This window comes from Bos indicus, chromosome 17, assembly GCF_029378745.1.
Source record: "Bos indicus isolate NIAB-ARS_2022 breed Sahiwal x Tharparkar chromosome 17, NIAB-ARS_B.indTharparkar_mat_pri_1.0, whole genome shotgun sequence".
NCBI classification, from domain to species: domain Eukaryota; kingdom Metazoa; phylum Chordata; class Mammalia; order Artiodactyla; family Bovidae; genus Bos; species Bos indicus.
In genome coordinates, this window is record NC_091776.1 from 67,416,653 (window position 1) to 67,440,942 (window position 24,290).

At 41.6% G+C, this 24,290-nt stretch overlaps 1 protein-coding gene across 14 annotated transcripts in view; it reads left to right on the plus strand.

The window, feature by feature from the left end:
- The window catches only part of LOC109571023 (CREB-regulated transcription coactivator 1-like), a 79,282-nt gene that overhangs the window by 25,592 nt on the left and 29,400 nt on the right, over positions 1 to 24,290 (plus strand). For 9 of the 14 annotated variants that reach the window (XR_011561301.1, XR_002182581.2, XR_011561302.1 and 6 more), the window contains exon 2: positions 6,613 to 7,042. The exons of 3 other annotated variants lie outside the window; for them this stretch is intronic. Coding sequence is in view for 1 of the 11 variants with exons in the window: in XM_070770182.1 (XP_070626283.1) it covers positions 6,613 to 6,696 (84 nt within the window). In the remaining 10 variants the exon portion in view is untranslated. Of the gene's footprint in view, positions 1 to 6,612; positions 7,045 to 8,975; positions 9,797 to 24,290 lie in introns of those variants that run through there. 2 more of the 14 variants (XR_002182579.2, XM_070770182.1) reach the window with 2 other exon arrangements.

Consider the following 24,290-nt stretch of genomic DNA (forward strand, 5'->3'; position numbering starts at 1 on the left):
TAGATAGCATATTGAAAAGCAGAGACATTACTTTGCCAACAAAGGTCCATCTAGTCAAGGCTATGGTTTTTCCAGTAGTCATGTATGGATGTGAGAGTTGGACTGTGAAGAAAGCTGAGCGCCAAAGAATTGATGCTTTTGAACTGTGGTGTTGGAGAAGACTCTTGAGAGTCCCTTGGACTGCAAGGAGGTCCAACCTGTCCATCCTAAAGGAGATCAGTCCTGGGTGTTCATTGGAAGGACTGATGCTAAAGCTGAAACTCCAATACTTTGGCCACCTGATGTGAAGAGTTGACTCATTGGAAAAGACTCTGATGCTGGGAGGGATTGGGGGCGAGAGGAGAAGGGGACCACAGAGGATGAGATGGCTGGATGGCATCACTGACTCCATGGACATGAGTTTGAGTGAACTCCGGGAGTTGGTGATGGACAGGGAGCCTGGCGTGCTGCAATTCATGGGGTCACAAAGAGTCGGACTCGACTGAGTGACTGAACTGAACTGAACCTTTCCCTTTCTCCCTTGGTTTTTCCTGCTTTTCTTTCTTTAGCTATTTGTAAAGACTCCTCAGAGAAGCACTGTGTCTTCTTGCTTTTGTTTTTCTTTAGAATGGATTCATTCACTGCCTCCTGTACAATATTACGGACCTCTGTCCATAGTTCTTCAGGCACACTGTTTACTAGATCTAATCCCTTGAATCTATTTGTCACCTCCACTGTATATGTATAAAGGATTTGATTCAAGTCATACTTGGCTGACCTAGTGGTTTTCCCAGCTTTCTTTAGTTTAAGCCTCAATTTTGATGTGGAAAACTGATGATCTGAGCCATAGTCAGCTCCAGGTCTTGTTTTTGCAGACTGTATACAGCTTCTCCATCTTTCTACAAATAATGTAATCAGTCTGATTTTGGTATTGACCATTTGGTGATGTCCATTTGTAAAGTCGTCTCTTGTGTTGTTGAAAAACGGTGTTTGCTATGACCAGTGTATTCTCTTGGCAGAATTCTGTTACCCTTTGCCCTGCTTCATTTTATACTCCAAGGCCAAACTTGCCTGTTACTCCAGGTTATATCTTGACTTCCTACTTTTGCAGTCCCTAGTGATGAATAGAACATCTTTTTTTGGTGTTAGTCCTAGGTGGTCTTCTAGGTTTTCCTAAAACCAGTCAACCAGCTTCTTCGGCATCAGTGGTTGGGCATAGGCTTGATTTACCGTGATGTTGAATGGTTTCCCTTAGAAACGAACCGAGATCATTCTGTCATCATTGAGGTTGCGCCCAAGTACTGCATTTCGGACTTGTTGATTATGAAATCTACTACATTTCTTCTATGGGATCCTTGCCCACAGTAGTAGATATAATCATCATCTGAATTAAATTCACCCATTCCCAGCCATTTTAGTTCACTGATTCCTAAGATGTTGATGTTCACTCTTGCATCTCCTGCTTGACCACATCCGGTTTACCTTGATTCGTGGACCTAACATTCCATGTTCCTATGCAGTACTGTTCTTTACAGCATCAGATTTTACTTTCATCACCAGACACATCCATAGCTGAGCGTCATTTCCGCTTTGGCCCAGTCGCTTCATTCTTTCTGGAGCTGTTAGTAGCTGTCCTCCGCTCTTTTCTAGTAGCATGTTGGACCCATTCCGACCTGGGGGGGGCTCATCTGTCGGTGTCATATTTTTTTGTCTTTTTATACAGTTCGTGGGGTTCTCACCTCACGGCAAGTATCCCGGGGTGGTTTGCCATTCCCTCCTCCAGTGAATCGCATTTTGTCAGAACTCTCCACTATGACCTGTCCATCTTTAGTGGCCCTACGTGGCATGGTTCGTAGCATCATTGAGCTATGCAAGCCCCTTCACCACAACAAGGCAGTGTGATTCAAGGTATTTTATGTTTAGTCTGCTAAAAATTAATTATTGCTATGGTTGTTATTGCCTCTGTTTTTCTTCTATTTCTGCTTTTTAACTATTCCCCATTGTATTCTTAAAAGGAATTAGGAATTAGTTATTAGGCCTTCCCTCATAACTCAGTCAGTAAAGAATCTGCCTGCAATGCAGTAGACCCAGGTTCGATTCCTGGGTCGGGAAGATCCCCTGGAGAAGGAATTGGCAACCCACTCCAGTATTACTGCCTGGAGAACCCCATGGACAGAGGAGCCTGGCAGGCTACAGTCCATGGGGTTGCAAGAGTCAGACATGACTTAATGACTAGAGAGAGAGAGAGAGAAACTTATTAATCTAGGAATTAAAATATATAAACTCGTTTTTCATAACCTACTTAGAATTAAAATTTATGTACCGCAGCACATAAAATACAAGAACCAGCCATCTTGGTTTATTTACTCCATTCCTTTGTAAAGATCTGTTTCCACCTGGTATCCTTTGCCTTCTGCCTAATAACTTCCTTGCATTTCTTATAATGCAGATCTGCTGATAGTGAATTGTTTTAGTTTTGTTTTATCTAAAACTCTCTGCTAAGTCACTTCAGCCATGTCCGACTCTGTGCGACCCCATAGATGGCAGCCCACCAGGCTTCCCCATCCCTGGGATTCTCCAGGCAAGAACACTGGAGTGGGTTGCCATTTCCTTCTCCAATGCATGAAAGTGAAAAGTGAAAGTGAAGTCCTCTCAGTCGTGTCCGACTCTTCGAGACCCCCTGGAAAACAAAACCTCCCCTACCCCCAACTCTCCCCTGCCCAACTATAGGAAAGAAGTATTTCACCTTAATTCTTGGGATATTTTTACCAAGTATAGAAGTCTGGATTTATCATTTTTTATTCTTTTAGAATTTTAAAGTTGTTGATCCAGTGTTTCTTCTGGCTTTTGTTGTTTCTGGTGAGAAGTAAGCAGACTTTAAATCATTTATTATTCTTTACATGAAATGTGTTTTTTTCTTTTGGCTGCTTCAAGGTAATTCTTGTCATTTTGATTATGACTGTGACTGGGCATATTTTTCTTTGTGTTTGTTGGGGTTTGCTGAGCTTGCAAATTTATATCTTGCATATTTAGTCCATTTTTGGCCAGTATTCATTCCTCCAGATATTTTTTATTTTGTATTTTCTCTCCTTCTAGGAATCCAGTTACATATACATTATACCTTTTCCCATAAGTCCCTGAGGCTCTGGGAGGTTTTTTTTTTTTAATATATTTTTTCTTTCTAAATATTGTCTAATCTCTGTTAATTTCAAATGTCCTCCTATTCCCTTCATGTGCTGTTAGCTCATCCAGTGAACTTTTTTGTTTCAGATATTGTAATTTCAAGTCTAAAATGTCCAATTTATTCCTTTTCTATTTTTTGCTGCTGTTTAGGCATGCCCGACTCTCTGTGACCCCATGCACTGCAGCACGCCAGGCTTCCCTGTCCTTCACTGTCTCCTGGACTTTGCTGAAACTCATCTTCATTGAGTCAGTGATGCTGTCCAACCATCTCATCCTCCATTGCCCCGTCTCCTTCAGCCCCCAATCCTTCCCAGTGCCAGGGTCTTTTCAATGAAACTCATCTTCATTGAGTCAGTGATGCTGTCCAACCATCTCATCCTCTGTTGCCCTGTCTCTTTCAGCCCCCAGTCCTTCCCAGCGCTAGGGTCTTTTCAGTGAGTCAGGTCTTTGCAGCAAGTGGCCAAAGTATTGGAGCTTCAGCTTTAGCGTCAGTCTTTCCAGTGAATATTCAGGGTTGATTTCCTTTAGGATTGACTGGTTTAATCACCTTGCAGTCCAAGGGACTCTCAAGAGTCTTCTCCAGCACCACAATTCAAGAGCATCAACTCTTTGGTGCTCAGACTTCTTTATGGTCCAGCTCTCACATCTGTATAACTACTAGAAAAACCATGGCTTTGACTATACAGATCTTTGTCAGCAAACTAATGTCTCTGCTTTTTAATACACTGTTTAGGTTTCTCATAGCTTTTCTTCCAAGGAGCAAGCCTCTTTTAATTTCATGGCTGCAGTCATTGTCTGCAGTAATTTTGGAGCCCAAGAAAATAAAATCTGCCTTTGTTTCCATTGCTACTCCATCTATTTGCCATGAAGTGATCGGACCAGATGCTATGATCTTAGTTTTTTGAACATTGAGTTTTAAGCCAGCTTTTCACTCTCCTCTTTCACCCTCATCAAGAAGCTCTTTAGTTCCTCTTTCCTTTCTGCCATTAGAATGGTATCATCTGCATATCCAGGATTGTGTATATTTCTTCTGGCAGTCTTGATTTCAGCTTGTGTTTCGTCCAGCCCTGCATTTTGCATGATGTACTCTGCATGTAAGTTACATAAGCAGGGTGGCAGTATACAGCCTTGACGTACTCCTTTCCCAATTTGGAACCAGTCCATTGTTCCTGTGTCTTGTTGGAACTGTTGATTCTTGATCTGTATACAGGTTTCTCAGGAGACAAGTATGGTCTAGCATTCCCGTCTCTTTAAGGATTTTCCAGTTTGTTGTGATCCACACAGTCAGAGGCTTTAGCATAGTTAATGAAGCAGAAGTAGATGTATTTCTGGAATTCCCTTGCTTTTTCCACCATCCAGCGAATGTTGGCAATTTGACCTCTGGTTCCTCTGCCTTTTATAAACCCAGCTTGTACATCTCGAAGTTCTCAGTTCATGTACTGTTGAAGCCTAACTTGAAGGACTTTGAGCTTTATGTTACTTTCATGTGAAATGAGCGTAATTGTATGGTGGTTTGAACATTCCTTGGCACTGCTTTTCTTTGGGATTGGAATGAAAACTGCCCTTTTTCAGTCCTGTGACCACTGTTGAGTTTTCCAAATTTGCTGGCATATTGAGTGCAGCACTTTGCAGGTACATCATGCAAAATGCTGGGCTGGATGAAGCACAAGCTGGAATCAAGATTGCCAGGAGAAATATCAATAACCTCAGATACGCAGATAACACCACCCTTATGGCAGAAAACGAAAAAGAACTAAAGAGCCTCTTGATGAAAGTGAAAGAGGAGAGTGAAAACGTTGGCTTAAAATTCAACATTCAGAAAATTAAGATCATGGCATCCAGTACCATCACTCTGTGGCAAACAGATGGGGAAACAAAGGAAACAGTGAGAGACTTTATTTTGGGGGGCTCCAAAATCACTGCAGATAGTGACTGCAGCCATGAAATTAAAAGTCACTTGCTCCTTGGAAGAAAAGCTATGATCAGCCTAGACAGCATATTAAAAAGCAGAGACAGTACTTTACCAACCAAGGTCTGTCTAGTCAAAGCTATGGTTTTTCCAGTAGTCATGTATGGATGTGAGAGTTGGACTATAAGGAAAGCTGAGTGCTGAAGAATGATGCTTTTGAACTGTAGTGTTGGAGAAGACTCTTGAGAGTCCCTTGGACTGCAAGGAGATCCAATTAGGCCATCCTAAAGGAAATCAGCCCTGGAATATTCATTGGAAGGACTGATGCTGAAGCTGAAACTCCAGTACTTTGGCCACCTGATGTGAAGTACTGAGTCACTGGAAAAGACCCTGATGCTGGGAAAGATTGAAGGCAGGAGGAGAAGGGGACGACAGAGGATGAGGTGGTTGGATGGCAGCACCAACTTGATGGACATGAGTTTGAGTAGGCTCCAGGAGTTGGTGATGGATAGGGAAGCCTTGTGTGCTGCAGTCCATGGGGTCGCAGAGTCGGACATGACTGAGCAACTGAACCAAACTGAACTTTAGTAGCATCTTCTTTTGGGATTTGAAGTAGCTCAGCTGGCATTCTATCACCTCCACTAGCTTTGTTTGTAGTAATGCTTCCTGCAGTTCACCTGACTTCACATTCCAGGATGTCTGGCTCTAGATAAATGACCACACTATCATGGTTATCCAGGTCATTAGGACATTCTTTGCATAGTTCTTCTGTGTATTCTTGCCACCTCTTTTGAATCTTTTCTGCTTCTGTTGGGTCTAAAATGGCCAATTTACTCCTTTTCTGTTTCTACTTATCTGCTGAGTTTTTTCTTTTTATTCCTTATAAGCATATTCTCCTTGATGTCTTTGAACATAGTTATCATAGCTGCTTTAAATTCCTTGTATGTAAATTTCAACATATGGGGTCCTTGGAGTCAGTCTCCACTGAATGAATATCTGAGTATGATTCACATTTTCCCATTTTTGAATCATGGCACACATTTGGGTTGCGTCCTAGACATTATGAATGACATATTATTGTAAAGGCTTTGGATTCTGTTATGTTCCTCCTAAGAGTATCCATTTTATTTATTTTTTTTAAATCAAGCTTTTAGGTTGGTTGAAGTGGAACTGGAAACTCATCTCCAAGGTGGGCAGCAGTTGAAATTTTTCTCTAGTTCTTTTAGCCTTTTAGGTCCACATGGAGCCTGCTCTTCACATTGTAGCATTTTCTTCCTTACCATTTAAAAATACAAATTCAAAAATTACAGGAAGGGGAATTTAAATATAGTTCCCCCAATCAGATCCTGCAGCATGGTCTCTTTGTAATAAATAACCTGAATGTTGATTCATCCAGAGCCACTACAATGCTTTGTCATTGGTGTCCGGAACAACAAAATAAAAAGCCGTTGGTGAAGTGGAAGGACCTCCTCTCTGGACAATGGAGGGGTCCCGACCCATTATTAACTAGTGGCTGAGGATATGCTTGTGTTTTTCCACAGGACGCAGATTCTCCGATTTGGATCCCGGACAGACTGATTCGTCATATCGCAGCCCCCCAGACACCTGGTCCCCCTATTGCCTAGACCACAAAAAAAGAAGGGACATCCTCTACTTCCACTCCCTCCACCAATGTGGGAAGTCCCGCTGACCTCGAGACTAATGACACCAGAGATCCCGGATGAACAGGAAGAAGAACCACCCACCAGACAGATGTCACCACTCCGTATGAAAGATATTGTTCCCCCTAATTCTTTACCCCACAGGAGTCCACCAGGACGCCCAACTCGTGCAACTCAACAAGCCTCCATACCTACCTGGGGACAGATTAAGATGCTCTGTCACCAGCTACAAGGGATAGCTTCCCCGAAGGGCTCTCCAGCCTCTCCTGAGAGAGTGTTTATTGCTATGCTTGCCTTACTATCTTGCCAGGTAAGCGCCTCCTCCCCCGCTCCAAAAAAGTACTGGGCATACTTCCCAGATCCTCTGACCTTTCAAGTAGTTACTTGAAACGGTGACCCTATACGGGTCCACACAAACCAGCCTCAGTTATTGGGAGGGTCATATGCTTCCTATACAGAGGATAAATACCCTGTTAATTTCAGTTATACCTTTAAGGGGTTAACAGATGATCTTCCTGTTTGTTTTAACTTCCCCTTTGATCATACAGGAAGCTTTATTACTCCTACCAAAGAAGGATGTATTGGAGCCTCTAAAAAAGCAATTATAACAGATTCCCCATCCTTAAATTACCGGCCAGTTTGGATATTACTGGCTCGTATGCCTGGGATCCGGAGAAGGCAATGGCACCCCACTCCAGTACTTTTGCCTAGAAAATCCCATGAACGGAGGAGCCTGGTAGGCTGCAGTCCATGGGGTCACTAGAGTTGGACACGACTGAGCGACTTCACTTTCCCTTTTCACTTTCATGCATTGGAGAAGGAAATGGCAGCCCACTACAGTGTTCTTGCCTGGAGAATCCCAGGGATGGGGGAGCCTGGTGGGCTGCCATCTATGGGGTCGCACAGAGTCGGACACGACTAAAGCGACGCAGCAGCAGCATGCCTTGGATCTTTGACCCCTATAAATCCCTGCTTTCCAAATCTCCACCAAAATATCCAAATTGTCATAATGCTGCCCCTTCAGATGTCATATGGAACACCATAGACGATCGTTGAGGGTGTCCGATTTGGAAATCTTGTACTTATAATTCTAGAATTGATTATAGGATACCAGGAAGAGGAAATTATACTATTCAGGACTGGAGCAGCCTGGATCCAGGTCAGGATCCAATGACCAATGATGCATTTAACAGTAGATTTGACAGTTGAAAAAAAAAAAAAAATCCAGTGCCTTGGCCATTATGCGCCACTAGATGACATCGTAATCAATTTGTTCCTCCTATGCTGTCTTATACAGCTAAGGGCAGAACTTTTTGGCAACCAGAAATTTGGAGGGCCCTTATGGCTACTGCCCCTATTACCTTAACCCGGCCAAAAAATATTTCTACTTATTCTGTTTTAGCTTGTCTACCCTCGCCTTATGTTTTTCTCTTCGCTAATGACTCCAAAAGACTTAATATACAAATACATTATTCAGGTGGACCTCATGTAGTGTCTTGTGAACAATGTATGCTCTCATCTTGTTTGACCCCCCCAATATAATGTTTGCTCTTTTGTGGTGTTACAACACCCACCCTATCTTATGGTGCCTGTAACTGTAACCACACATTGGTATGATAATTATGGTCTTGCTGTGTTACAGCAACTACAAGATTTAATGAGATCATGACAGTTTGTGGACCTACTTATCTTGGGAATAGCAGCTCTAATAACTGCAATTACTTCTGTTACTGTGGCAGCAATATCATTGACTCAACAAGTACATACTGCTCAATATGTTGATACTATGTCCAAAAATGTTTCTTTAACATTGGCAACACAGGAAGCTATAGACAGGAAGCTAGAGATGAGGATAGACACCCTAGAAGAAGCAGTAATACATATTGGGACTAAATTACAGGCATTAAAAATAAAATTGACACTGTCCTGTCATGCTGACTACCGGTGGATATGTGTAACACCCCTGAAAGTAAAGGAGACAGATTATGACTGGAAAAAGATTAAAAATCATATTTCAGGTATCTGGAACAGCTCCTATATTAGTTTAGATTTAGGGAAACTTCACAACCAGATAAAGACCATGGAACACTCTCAATTAGATTTTACTGCTGCAGGAGTAGCAAGTGACTTTTTCCACACTTTCTCTAACTTTATTTCAGGAAAGAGCATTCTACTATTTTTAGCTGTGCTGCTGTGGCTGCTCTAATTCTGCTTTTCATAATTACTCTTCCTTGTATTGTCAGGATTCTCTGGCAGAGCACTCAGAAGCTTGCAACTGAATTACATCTGGCTGTCTTAAGAAATAAAAAAGGGGGAGATGCTGGGAGCCAGCATGGGAGTTCCCACCCATGACAAGGTCAAGCGGGAGAGGCCTGACGGGCAAGGCAAGTCAGGGCTCGAGGGGCGCCCCCTGGACCTTCCTGAGCGTCTACCCCAAAACCAGAATCTGTCTGTTTTACTATTTTACGACTTTCACCAACTCTTCTGACATTAATGAGGGGCTATCACTGACCACCTTTCTCTGTAAGGTGATCAACTTAGACCTCTAGTTAATAAGTCTTCAGGGTATAATAGGTGTGTTCCAATTCATATCCCTCAGAAAGCTTTCTAACTTGCTGACAGGTTTCTGGACTCTTACAGCTGCTCATGTGATTGTTCACAGCATCCCAACCATGAGAGGAATGGGAAGCTTAAGATATTCTAACAATGCAGAGCTTCTCGGGGAGTTAAAATTGTTAAAATAGAACTAGTAGAGGATTTCTTTGTTGAGCTAATGCTTGCTGCCAAGTTTCCATATCCCTTACCCACTGTGACCCTGGGAGTGTATTGATTAATATAGTTGGCATATAGAAATATAAGTAGTAGCTTTAATGTTAACAACCTTAGACCTTTGTATATGATAAAAGCCTTTGCATATGATAAGTTTGCAGAAAGAAAGCCTGGTTTTGATAAGGGTCAGGGACTGCTGACCTTGCATGCCTTTGCACCCCCTATTATCCTCTATGTACAACTTAGGGTATAAAAGCTCCTTTTGAAAATAAAGCTACGGACCTTGCTCACCACACTTGGTCTCCCCGTGTCATTCTTGTTTCCTTTTCTCTCCTTTTCTTCTCTGTTCTTCATTCAGGATGACTAGTTGGAGTGTGGGGGCCCTCTGAGACCACTTACTGGCCCGGGCTTCTAAGACCCACTTGAGAAAGTGCCTAAGGTGGGGCAATTTGCACAATTTGAGAGAGCGCCTGTGGCCTCTGTGGTCAGTGCAAACCTGGTGTCACAGGTTTTATTGGCTTTCTGCGTAAACCAATTAGATCAAGCCTCTGATCTCTCCGCTTTGCTATCCTTTCGCCAATGCCGTCATCCCAAGGGAACCCTAGATCCAACCGGGGCTGGACCCCAGTACTATTTGCCCTGAAATCTTTCAATCTTAAAGTAAGACTGTAGATTTCTTTGTCTTAGCCTCTTGGCATGGCATGGTTTGGGTCCTGCCCAACTAGGAAGTGGAAGGAAAACTCAGCCCAGGGCTCAGCCCTCCACTGTAGAATCTTTCTGCTTCTGATTGCCCTCTAGTACTCTTAGGGGAGTTGTTGGATTTTTGTTTTGTTTGTGTCCAGAATTCATAGTTTTTGTATGTAGAATTGTTTTTCCAATAGGAATTACTCAGCCATGATTGGAAGCAAAATCTCTGGGCTCTTTGTAATGCATGAGCTCTAAACATACTCATTTGAGGAGAGCAGTCCTGCCTGAGCTTTCTGAGTACCTATTTTAAGACATGAGTTACATGACAAGCAGACGTAACATTATCCATGACTTTACTGCAGAGTTTTTCTGTTAGATTTGGTAGTAGTAACTGAACCAGGAATCCTTTATTAGAGTTAATTAGATTTTTATTCAGTCAGTTCAGTTGCTCAGTCATGTCCGACTCTGTGCGACCCCATGGACTACAGCATGCCAGACTACCCAGTCCATCACCAGCTCCCAGAGCTTGCTCAAACTCATGTCCATTGAGTCAGTGATGCCACCCCACCATCTCATTCTCTGTCATCCCCTTCTCCTCCTGCCTTCAATCTTTCCCAGCATCAGGGTCTTTTCCAGTGACTCAGAACTTTGCATCAGGTGGCCAGACTATTGTTGTTTCAGCTTCAGCATCAGTCCTTCCAGTGAATATTAAGGACTGATTTCCTTTAGGAAATCCGGTCAAAGTATTCTTCCAAACTGTATGTAATGAGAACACTGTACCTTATACAGCCAGTGGTTTTAACAAGTTGTAAGTTTCATATTTGTGTAGAGCCCAGTGAGGCAAAAGCCCACTTCATATGGTCAATGCATGTTAAATCACTCTGATAAACAGTTTCAGTCCTTGTAAATGATTCAAAAATAAGATATAATTTAGAGTAGTGATGGATTGGAGTGTGTCCAAGGAAAAGAAAATTGCCTACAATATTAGTGAGTTCAAGACATACAACCATCTGTGACTTGATGGAGGGGGGTGTAACATAAAGATGTATGATGCCATTTGTAAAACTAATTTCTCTTTCCATTTAATTTCTTGTTGCCTAAGAAGATGCAGCTAGTAATTAAGATACCATTTTGGTCTTGCTTGTAAATGTTGCTGCCTTCATTAAATTTCACACTTGTGAAAAGGAGCTATTAAGAGACAGCCTAAGGTAACACTTTTGAATAGCTAACTTTGTTAAAAATACGTTTTCCAAATTTCTTGCAATAAAATGTAATTGCATTTTCTGTTTTCACTTGTGTAGAGTCTTCTCACATACTATCTATTAGAGATAAGATTTGGCGCTAGGGGGAATATTCTGTTAAACCCAAGTAGTAAAGTGACTTCAGAGTTCTCCTCTCCTTGCCTTTCATAATAAATAAAGTTTGCTGGTTTCTCTAATTTAGGTGGTGGCAAGGGAGAGATTCTAGAATATATACTATTTTGAAACAGTGTCATTTCAAAGGATTGTCACTTAATTAAAATGGTTAGGAAGCAATCAATCAATAATCATTGAGTCTATTGAATTACTAGAGTACTTTGATTGAACACATATATGGTTAAATACGAAAGAGTGTGAGGGAAGAAGAAAAGAGGAAAAAATCTAGATAATCTTTTTATTGTTGATAATACAATTATGGCGCTTGGAAACATGTTCTATGTTATAAAAATGGGTACATAGTAAAATTGTTGCTGCTCTGTGGATGAACGTTGAACTTGTGTGACATGTTTTTACTGTTTCGCGTGTTGTGATTTTTCATTGGAATTCTAAGTCTTTCTTCTGTTACTGGTCACTACTTCATGTGTGCATGCTCAGTTGTGTCCAACTCGATGCAGCTGTGTAGCAGTAGTGTTAAAGAATCCGTCTGCTGCTGTTGGATAGTTGGATAGAAATTCCAAAAACTCTTAGAGAGATGGTGTATGGATATCACCATCTCAGATCACTGTGGAAAAAATGAACTTTTTAATAAGTAGTGTTGTGATCATTGGATAGCAATTTGAAAAAAAATACTGGATCTAAACCGCATGCTGCTGCTAAGTCACTTCAGTCATGTCCAACTCTGTGTGACCCCATAGACCCCACTAGGCTTCCCTGTCCCTGGGATTCTCCAGGCAAGAACTCTGGAGTGGGTTGCCATTTCCTTCTCTAATCTAAACCTCATACTGCTCACCAAAATACATTGAGGTGGGTCAGAGATACGCAGTTGACCCTTGAACAGCATTGGTTTGAATTGCAGTTGTTTGAATCCACAGGTGGGGAACTGCTGGTGGGCAGGGGTGGGAGGGGAGCTATAAAGTTATATGCAGGTTTTCAACTGCACCCTTAACCCCCACCTTCACTGCCCACCCCCACTTTGAAGGGTCAACTGTAATGTAAGAAATGAAACCATATAAGATCTAGGAGGGGGAAAAATGGAAGAATTCCTTTATAACTTGGTAGTGTCAAAAGCCTTTCAAACTCTTGACCAGTACATAAAAATTACGGTATATCTGCATACCAAAAATACTATCAAATCAGTAGCAAACTGGGAAATAGTATTTGCAAACTATCACAAGGGGCTAATCTCATTAATGTACAAGGAGCTCTCAAAAAAATGAGTTGTGAGATCAGAAACCCAATAAAACACTGGGCAGAAACTTTCATTTCACAGGAAAGAGTGTCAAATGGCTTTTGAACATATTTAAAGATGCTCAAAGCCACTCACAATAAGTGACATTCAAATTAAAGCCACTATGATGTGATACAGTGAAGGTACTACCCAGCGATAGAGGAGCAAACTGTAGGTACCAAAATTATGCTACATGAAAGATGCCACACACAGACTTCCTACTGTGATTTCATTTATAGGACATTCTGGAAAAGGCAAAACTGTCAGGACAGAAATGAGATTGGTAGTGGTCAGGAGGTAGGGGTGGTGGGATAGGACATGAGAGAACAGTTTAATGAAAGTGTCATATCCTTTGACTGTGGTGGAGACTGAAGCAAGAGGGTAGATGTTATTTTGTGTAAATTATGCCTCAACAAATCTGAATTTAAAAGCAGTCAAATGAAAAATACATCATGATATCATTTTGTTGTTGTTCAGTCACTCAGTTGTGTCCAGCTCTTTGCGACCCCATGGACTGCAGCACACCAGGCCTCCCTGCCCATCACCGACTCCCGGAGCTTGCTGAAACTCATGTCTATCAAGTCGGTGATGCCATCCAGCCATCCCCTCCTCTGTTCTCCCCTTCTCCTCCGCCTTCAATCTTTCCCAGCATCAGGGTCTTTTCCAGTGAGCCGGCTCTTCACATCAGGTGGCCAGAGTATTGGAGCTTCAGCAACAGTCCTTCCAATGAATATTCAGAACTGATTTCCATTAGGATTGACTGGTTTGATCTCCTTGCTGTCCAGGTGACTCTCAAAAAAGAGTCTTCTCCAGCTCCACGGTTCAAAACCATCAGTTCTTTGGTGCTCAGCCTTCTTTATGGTCCAGCTCTCACATCTATACATAACTACTGGAAAACCATAACTTTGACTGTTGGACCTTTGTCAGCAAAGTGATGTTTCTGCTTTTTAATATGCTGTCAAGGTTGTCATAGCTTTTCTTCCAAAGAGCAGGCATCTTTTAATTTCATGGCTGCAGTGATTTTGGAGCCCAATAAATAAAGTCTGTCACTGTTTCCATTGTTTCCCCATCTATTTGCTCTGGAGTGATGGGACCAGATGCCATGATCTTAGTTTTTTGAATGTTGAGTTTTAAGCCAGCGTTTTCACTCTTCTCTTTCACTTTCATCAAGAGGCTCTTTGGTTTCTCTTCACTTTCTGCCACTGGAGTACTTTTGTCTGCATATCTGAGGTTATTGATATTTCTCCCCCAACTGTGGAAAATTCTGAAAGAGATGGGAATACCAGACCACCTGACCTTCCTCTTGAGAAATTTATAGGCAGGTCAGGAAGCAACAGTTAGAACTGGACATGGAACAACAGACTGGTTCCAAATAGGAAAAGGAGTATGTCAAGGCTGTATATTGTCATCCTGTTTATTTAACTTATATGCAGAGTACATCATGAGAAACGCTGGACTGGAAGAAACACAAGCTGGAATCAAGATTTCCAGGAGAATTATCAGTAACCTCAGATATGCAGATGACACCACCCTTATGGCAGAAAGTGAAGAGGAACTAAAAAGCCTCTTGATGAAAGTGAAAATGGAGAGTGAAAAAGTTGGCTTAAAGGTCAACATTCAGAAAACGAAGATCATGGCATCCGGACCCATCACTTCATGGGAAATAGATGGCGAAACAGTGGAAACAGTGTCAGGCTTTATTTTTCTGGGCTCCAAAATCACTGCAGATGGTGACTGCAGCCATGAAATTAAAAGACGCTTACTCCTTGGAAGGAAAGTTATGACCAACCTAGATAGCATATTCAAAAGCAGAGATGTTACTTTGCCAACAAAGGTCCGTCTAGTCAAGGCTATGGTTTTTCCTGTGGTCATGTATGGATGTGAGAGTTGGACTGTGAAGAAGGCTGAGCGCTGAAGAATTGATGCTTTTGAACTGTGGTGTTGGAGAAGATTCTTGAGAGTCCCTTGGACTGCAAGGAGATCCAACCAGTCCATTCTGAAGGAGATCAGCCCTGGGATTTCTTTGGAAGGAATGATGCTAAAGCTGAAACTCCAGTACTTTGGCCACCTCATGCGAAGAGTTGACTCGTTGGAAAAGACTCTGATGCTGGGAGGGATTGGGGACAGGAAGAGAAGGGGATGACAGAGGAAGAGATGGCTGGATGGCATCACTGACTCGATGGACGTGAGTCTGAGTGAACTCCGGGAGTTGATGTTGGACAGGGAGGCCTGGCGTGCTACGATTCATGGGGTCACAAAGAGTCGGACACGACTGAGCACCTGATCTGATCTGAGTAGGAAATGGCAGCCCGCTCCAGTATTCTTGCCTACAGAATTCCAAGGACAGAGGAGCATGGAAGGCTATTAGAGTGCTTTAACCTTCATATCTGAGGTACTGATAGTTCTCCTGGCAATCTTGATTCCAGCTTGTGATTCATCCAGCCTGTCATTTCATATGATGCACTCTGCGCTTCCCTGGTGGCTCAGAGGGTAAAGCATCTGCCTGTTATGTGGAAGACCCAGGTTTGATCCCTGGGTCAGGAAGTCCCCTGGAGAAGGAGATGACAACCCACTCCAGTATTCTTGCCTGGAAAATCCCATGGACAGAGGAGCCTGGTGGCGTACAGTCCATGGGATCACAAGGAGTCGGACACCACTGAGTACACACACACACACACACACACACACACACACACACACACACACACACACACATTCTGCATTAAAGTTACATAAGCAGGGTGACAACACATAGCCTTGACGTACTCCTTCCCTGATTTTGAACCAGGCCATTGTTCTATGACTGGTTCTAACGATTTCTTCTTGACCTGTATACAGATTTCTCCCAAGGCAGGTAAGGTGGTCTGGTATTCGCATTTTAAGAATTTTCCACAGTTTGTTGTGATCCACATAGTCAAAGGCTTTAGTTTAGTCAGTGAAGCTGGTGTTTTTCTAGAGTTCCCTTGCTTTTTTTATGATCCAATGAATTTTGGCAATTTGATCTCCAATTCCTCTGCCTTTTCTAAATCCAACTTGAATATCTGGAAGTTCTTGGTTCAAGTATTGCTGAAGCCTTGCTTGAAGGATTTTGGTATTACCTTGCTAGCTGTGAAATGAGTACAATTGTGTGGTAGTTTGAACATTCTTTGGCATTGCCCTCTTTGAGATTGGAATGAAAACCAACTTTTTCCAGTCCTTTGGCCACTGCTGAGTTTTCCAAATTTGCTGTTATATTGAGTACAGCACTTTCCCAGCATCATCTTTTAATATTTGTAATAGCTCAGCTAGAATTCCATCACCTCCACTAGCTTTTTTTGTACTAATGCTTCCTCAGGCCCACATGACTTTACACTCCAAGATATCTGGCTCTAGGTGAGTGACCGCACCATTGTGGTTATTTAATGGATATACATACAAGTAGGAATGAACATTTTCTCCCTTTCAGACAGATTTCTGCCTCATTTACACACTGTTCCATACTTTATTTTCTTCACTTAAGATATATCAGAGATCTTTACATACATAAAGGGAAGGGTACATGTTTAATTTTGAAAGAGTATGAGTCTCAGTGAACTCCGGGAGTTGGTGATGGACAGGGAGGCCTGGCGTGCTGCTATTCATGGGGTCGAAAAGAGGCGGACACGACTGAGCGACTGATCTGATCTGATCTGATTTATTAAATTAACAAATTGCCATCAGTAGGGATCGTACCACTTTATACTGTTACCACTGATGTATGAGAAAGACTATTGCTCCTCAGCCTTGCCAACAGAATTTGTTTCCAAGTCTTTGGATTTTTTATCAAAATTGTCATATTTTAGTTTTATCCATTGGTTGGTTTTCTGTTAAGTTGCCTATCTTATATATTAGATTAAATCATTTGTGATGTGAGTTTCAAATATTTTCCTGATTTTGTTGATTGTGCCCTTGACTTTGCTTTTGGTGGGTGTTTTCTTTTTTCTGTATAGAAGTTTCTTGTTTTTATGATGTTAAATTTCTTTCATAGTTTGTGATTTTTTTTTTTTTTTAAGACCACATGCTGTTCTTCCCCACCCTCCCCTAGGACAAATTTGGTAATTAAATTTATTTCTAGTTTATTTTTTCCTTTTAGCTTTATTGCATTATAATTGACATATATCACTGTGTAAATTCACATCGTAATGACTTACATATATTGCAAAGTGATGACCAGAGTACATTTAGCTTTCATCATCTTGTATAAGACACCCAAACATTTTTTTTCTTTTTTTGTAGTGAAAACTTTTAGGATCTTTTACCAACTTTCAGATACATCATACAGCAAGATCAATTATATTATCATGTAATACATTACATCCCCAATAGTTACCTTGTAACTGGGAGTTTGTACCTTTTGACCACCCTCATCCAATACCCATACCTCCTGCTCTTCACTTCCAGGAACCACAAATCTGATCTCTCTTACAAGTTTGGCTTTTGAGTTTGGGGAGATTATTTTGTGTTTAGATTACGTATGTAAGTGACATCATACAGTATTTGTCTTTCTCTGTCTGACTGAACGTTTCGCATTCCTTAATGCCCTTGAAGTTCATCCATGTTGTCATAAATGGCAGGATTTCCTTTTTTTTTTTTTGGCTGAATAATGCAATTCCATTGTATATATATCCATCCCACGTGTTCTTTACCCCTTCATCTGTTGATGGACACTTTGTTTCCATGTCTTGGCTGTTGTAAATCATGCTGCAGCAAGTAAGGATTGCAGGTATGCCTTCAACGTAGCAGTCTCATCTCCTTTGGATATATACCCAGAAGTGGAATTGCAGGATCACGTGGCAGTTTTTGTTTCAATTTTTTGAGGAACCCCTTTACTGTTTTCCGTAGTGACTACACTAATTTACATTCCCACCAGCAGTACACAAGAGTTCCTTTTTCCTTCCTTCTCATCAGGATCTCTTATCTTTTTGTTGATACTCATTCTTCAGCTGTGAAGTAGTTCATTGTGATTTTGACTTGTGATGTTGAGCACCTTTTCACGTATCGGGTGGCCATTTGAACCTCTTCTTTGGGAAAATGTCTGTTCAAGTCCTTTGCCCCAGGGAATTCCCTGGCAATCCAGTGGTTAGGACTAACTGCTGGCACCCGGATTTGATCCCTGGTGAAGGAAATGGCAACCCACTCCAATGTTCTTGCCTGGAGAATCCCAGGGATGGCGGAGCCTGGTGAGCTGCCATCTATGGGGTTGCACAGAGTCGGACATGACTGAAGAGACTTAGCAGCAGCAGCAGCAGGGAATTAAGATCCTGCAAGCTGCAAGGTGTGACAGAAAAAAAAAAAAAAAAAAACAGACTTTTTCTGCTATTAAGTTGTAGAAATTCTATATGTATTTTAGATATTAACCCCCTATCAGATACATGGTTTGAAAATATTTCTCCCATTCCATAGATTGTCTTTTCATTTTGTTGATCATTTCTTTTGCTGTGCAGAAGCTTTTTAGTCCCACTTATTTTTTATTTTGTTCTTTATACTTTAAGTGTCATCTAAAATATTATTGCTAACATTCACGTCGAGGAGCTTTTCTCCTGTGATTTCTTCTAGGATTTTTATGGTTTCAGGTCTTACATTTAAGTTTTTCATCCAGTTTGAATTTTTGTGAGTGGTGGTTAAGATAGGAGTTTAGTTTCATCCTTTTACATGTGAATATCTGTTTTCCCAGATGCATTTAGTGAAGAAACTCTCTTTTCTCTGTTGTGTTTTCTTGGCTGCCTTGTCAAGCGTTAGCTGGCTGTCTCTGTAAGGGTCAGCTTTCTGGCCTCTCGATTCTGCTTCCCTGGTCTGTGTGACTGTTTTTATGTCAATACCATACTGTTTTGACAACCATAGCTTCATAATATAGCTTAAAATCATAACGCGTGAGGCCTCCTGCTTTGTTGTTCTTTCTCAGGATTGCTTTGACTCCATATAGATTTTAGAATTTTTTTTTTTCCTACTCCTTTAAAACATGCCATTGGAATCTTGATAGTGATTGGATTGGATCTAGATTTGTGTAGTATGGACATTTTACAATATTGATTCTTCCAGTCCATGAACACAGGCTGTCTTTCCATTTATTTTTGCCAGTTTGGTGGGTTTTGAGTTCAGGTAAAGAAAGGCTTTCTCAGTCTCAAGTTATTAAAGAACTTTGCCGTATTTCCTTCTCGTGTTTCCTGCTTTTTCACCTTCAACTCTTTGATTCTTATGGAATATATCCTAGTGGATAGGGTTCTTATTTTTTTAAATAGTGAATTATCCTAACAGTTTATTGAACAATCTGTTTTCTTCTTAGTAATTTGAGATATCACCTTTCCCACATACTAACTTTTGAAGTATTAGTCTGTTTCTGTTGTTTATTTTGCCTCATTGGCCTCCCTGGGTTGGGAAGATCCCCTGGAGGAGGCAATGGCAACCCACTCCAGCGTTCTTGTGCGGAGAATCCCATGGACAGAGGAGCCTGGCGGGCTATATCCATGGTGTCGCAGAGTCAGCAGCACTGAAGAGACTTGACATTAACAGCGTTGTTACATGCAAGCCACAGTACTGAGGCTTCACCATTTGGTATGGCTTAAACCCACTGTTGGTTTTAAATATATATATATTGCTTTTTCCCCCTCAGAGCTTTCCTATCTTTTATATTTCCAAACGAACTTGAAAGCCTTCCTATATAGTTGAACAACAGTAATAAAGCTCTCTAAAAACTCAGTACTAACCAGAAGCTGATTTTTAAATTAAACTTGTCTTACATCTTACACGTACAAATTAGCATCACAAGAGCTTGCGTTTTCCTCCTAAGCAGCACATGCAGCATACCATACAGTTTGAATACCGGAATTTCGGCCTTTACATTTGAAGGACTAAAATACTCAAGATAACATTAAATAAAAATGAAATAAAGCAGCAGTAGCTATAATACAATCAATACTGTATCAAAATAGTGTCTTGCAGTATCTTTAAAAGCATTCACAATTATATTCCCTGAGTTGCTTTTCATGATTCTCAGTGTGTCTCCCTTTGAGTATCCGTTTACTTCTCTGCCTAGCCTGCTTGTGTCCTCAGGAAGCCAGGGTTTTTGTCATAAATACCCATAAGTGTTGGCTGATGCTGTGATGTAACTTTTAATCTCCTACTCCTGTTGTCTCCCTCTGTCCCTTATCATACCACTTACTTGGGTCAAACTGCATGCACTTAGACAGTTTATGGGTATTTTAAAGAGACTCATTCTGTGTTCAGAACATACTACACAGCTGCAGAAATCAAGGAGTGTATCAATGGCCAAAGGATAGGCATGTCGACTGTGAGATATTTGTATGTATGTATGCATGTATAAGCGTGTGTGTGTGGTGGTGGTTTAGTGGTAGTGTAGTTGCTGAATTCTGGCTGACACTTCCAACCCCATGGAGGGTAGCCCACCAGGCTCCTCTGTCCTTGGGATTTCCCAGGCAAGAATACTGGTGGTGGTTGTTTAGTCTCTCAGTCGAGTTCGACTCTTTGCAACCGCATGGACTATACACACCGCTTCCCTGTCCTTCACTATCTCCCGGAGTTTGCTTAAACCCATGTCCACTGAGTCAGTGCTGCCATCCAACCATGTCATCCCGTCACCCCCTTTTCCTGCCCTCAATCTTTCCCAGCATCAGGGTCTTTTCTAACAAGTTGAGTCTTCACATCAAGTGGCCAAAGTATTGGAGCTTCAGCTTCAGTCCTTGATTTTCTTTAGAATTGACTGGTTTGATCTCCTTGTTGTCCAGGGGACTCTCAAGTCTTCTCTAGCACCACAGTTCAAAAGCATCAGTTCTTCGATGCTCAGCCTTCTTTATAGTCCAGCTCTCACATCCATACATGACTACTGGAAAAACTATAGCTTTGACTATACGGACCTTTGTCTGCAAGTGATATCTCTGCTTTTTAATATGCTGTCTAGGTTTGTCATAGTTTTTTTCCCAAGGAGCAAGTGTCTCTTAATTTCATGGCTACACTCACTGTCTACAGTGATTTTGGAGCCCAAGAAAATAAAGTCTGTAGTTTGTCTTTGCTTTCTGCCATAAGGGTGGTGGTATCTGGACATCTGAGGTTTTTGATATTTCTCCTGCAATCTTGATGCCAGTTTGTGCTTCATCCAGCCTGGCATTTTGCATATTGTACTCTGCATATAAGTTAAATAAGCAGGGTGACAATGCATAGCCTTGACATACTCCTTTCCCAATTTGGAACCAGTCCATTGTTCCATGTCTGATTCTGTGCTTCTTGACCTGAATACAGATTTCTCAGGAAATCTGAGAAATCTGATATCTGATATTCCCATCGCTTGAAGAATTTTCCATGGTTGGTTGTGATCCACACAGTCAAAAGCTTTGGTGTAGTCAATAAAGCAGAAGTAGATCTTTTTCTGGAATTATCTTGCTTTTTTGATGTTCCAACAGATGTTGGCAGTTTGATCTCTGGTTCTTCTGCCTTTTCTAAATCCAGCTTGAACATCTGGAAGTTCTCAGTTCACATATTGTTAAAGCCTAGCTTGGAGAATTTTCATCATTACTTTGCTAACGTGTGAGATGAGTGCAATTGTGCAGTAGTTTGAACATTGTTTGGCATTGCCCTTCTTTGGGATTGAAATGAAAACTGACCTTTTCCAGGCCTGTGGCCTCTGCTGAGTTTTCCAAATTTTCTGGCATAGTCAGTGCAGCACTTTTACAGCATCTTTTAGGATCTGCAGTAGCTCAGCTGCAATTCCACACCTCCAGTAGCTTTGTTTGTAGTGATGCTTCCTAAGGCCACTTGAATTCAGACTCCAAGATGTCTGATCACACCATTGTGGTTACCTCAGTCATTAAGGTCTTTTCTTTGCAGTTCTTCTGTGTATTCTTGTCACCTCTTCTCAATATGTTTTGCTTCTGTCAGGTCCATACCATTTTTGTCCTTTATTGAGCCCATCTTTGCATGAAATGTTCCCTTAGTATCTCTAGTTTTCTTGAAGAGATCTTTCCCATTCTATTGTTTTCCCTGTTTCTTTGCATTGATCACTTAGGTAGGCTTTCTTATCTCTCCTTGCTGTTCTTTGGAACTCTGCACTCAAATGGGTATATCTTTCCTTTTCTCTTTTGCCTTTCGCTTCTCTTCTCTCAGCTATTTGTAAGGCTTCCTCAGATAACCTTTTTCCCTTTTTGCATTTCTTTTTCTTGGGGATGGTTTTGATCACTGCCTCCTGTACAATGGTTTTGCACAATGGTTTTCACCACCTCGTGTACAATGTCACAAACTTCCATCCATAGTTCTTCAGGCACTCTATCAGATCTAATCCCTTGAATCTATTTGTCACCTCCGCTGTATAATCATAAGGGATTTGATTTAGGCCATACTTGAATGGTTTAGTGGTTTTCCCTACTTTCTTCAGTTTAAGTCTGAATTTGGCAATAAGGAGTTCATGATCTGAGTGACAGTCAGCTCCCAGTCTTGTTTTTGCTGACTGTATAGAGCTTCTCCATCTTAGGCTGCAAAGAATATAATCCATATGATTTCAGTATTGACCATCTGGTGATGTCCATGTGTAGAGTCCTCTCTTGTGTTTTTTGAAGAGAACATTTGTTATGAACAGTGCGTTCTCTTGGCAAAATTCTGTTAGCCTTTGCCCTGCTTCATTTTGTACTCCAAGGCCAAACTTACCTGTTACTCCGGGTATCTCTTGACTTCTTACTTTTGCTTTCTAGTCCCCTATGACAAAAAGGACATCTTTTTTGGGTTTTTTTTGGTATTCTAGAAGGTCTTGTAGGTCCTCATAGAACCGCTCAACTTCACCTTCTTTCGTATTAGTGGTTGGAGCATAGACTTGGATACTGTGATATTGAATGGTTTGCTTTGGAAATGAACAGAGATCATTCTGTCATTTTTGAAGTTGCACTCAAGTACTGCCTTTTGGACTCTTGTTGATTATGAGGGCTACTCCACTTCTAAGGGGTTCTTCCCACAGTAGTAGGTATAATGGTCATCTGATTTAAATTCACCCATTCCAGGCCATTTTAGTTTACTGTTTCCTAAAATGTCAAGGATAGGGTAGCCTATCCCTTCTTCTGGGGATCTTCCTGAACCCAGGAATCAAACTGGGGTCTCCTGCATTGCAAGCAGATCCTTTGCTGGCTATGCTACCAGGGGCGCCCTCACACCCGCTAGGATGGTCATACTCAAACGGTAGGCAGTTCATAACAAGTGGTGGTAGTGATGTGGGGAAATTGGAGCCCTCTATACGTCTGCTGGTGTAAAATGGTGCGGCCGTTTTGGTGCTTCACGTGAACTGTGGAAACTGGACCAGTGAGTCGAGTGCTTCTCAAGTTGAGAAAGTAGCGTCAGGATTTATGTATATGTGCACTGTCATATGTGAAGCAGACTGCTGGTGACACGTTGCTGTGTGACACAGGGATCCCGGCCTGGCGCTCTGTGAAGACCGCAAGGGGCTCAGTTGAGGGGAGAGGGGAGGCTCCAGAGTGAAGGGATGTTTGTGTACTTAAGGCTGATTTGCATTGTTGGATGGCAGAAACCAACACAACATTACAAAGCAACTTTCCTCTAATTAAAAAAAATTTTTTTTTAATTTAGAATATCCTAGATGTTTCCTTTAGTCATGCTGAATGTTCTTGTTGGCAGACTTCTGTGATATAATGCTCTGAGAGGGGGATTCTAAGCTTATTTGGAATAGAAAAGTCGGGAAATGTTTATCTGTTAGCCATTTTTCTTATCCTGATAAATTAAAATGTTTACTTTCATAATATTATTTAAAGGTTCAGCTTAATTTTCAGAAAATGGGAAGTGAAGGTGCTATTCATTGACATCTTGCCCTTAAAGAAAAAAAAACTAATACAAGATTAGCAAGATTATTAGAGTTGTGGTAATTGGATGTCTTTCAGGGAAATACACCATTAAAGTTTATGAGTCACGTCAACAGAAAGCCTTCTCATTTCCACCATTTCCCTTTATCAGTTCATTGTACAATAAACATAAAATCCTCTGCCTGGAGTTCAGAGCACAGCAAGGGAGAGAGGAAAAAGCCAGAGCAGAAAATCCAGACAGTAGTAAGTAGGAAATGTTCGGTTAGTAACCTTTTGCTTCTCACGGTCATGACGAACATCCTGTGCTCAGGGCACGGCCAGGACCAGCAGAGTTTGGCTGTGGTGAGACTTCCTGTCAGCGGCTTAGTAACTAGTCTGTGGTCTCAAGGATTCAAGGACTCCCCAGATAAGTTTTCTGGAAGTATCTCAAAATCTTTTAGTCATTAAAAAAAAATGATGAAAGCAAGTAAGAGCATCATTAAGGGCTCTGGCTGTCCGTGTGGAAGGAGTCACTTGATCGTTCCTAGACGCCTGGGCAGCTGTGGGCGGGGGGCAGCGCGCAAACTGTCTCTGAGCACAGGACGGTCCCCTAGATTCAGAGAAGAGTGCCGCGGCGGCAGCGTGGATGGG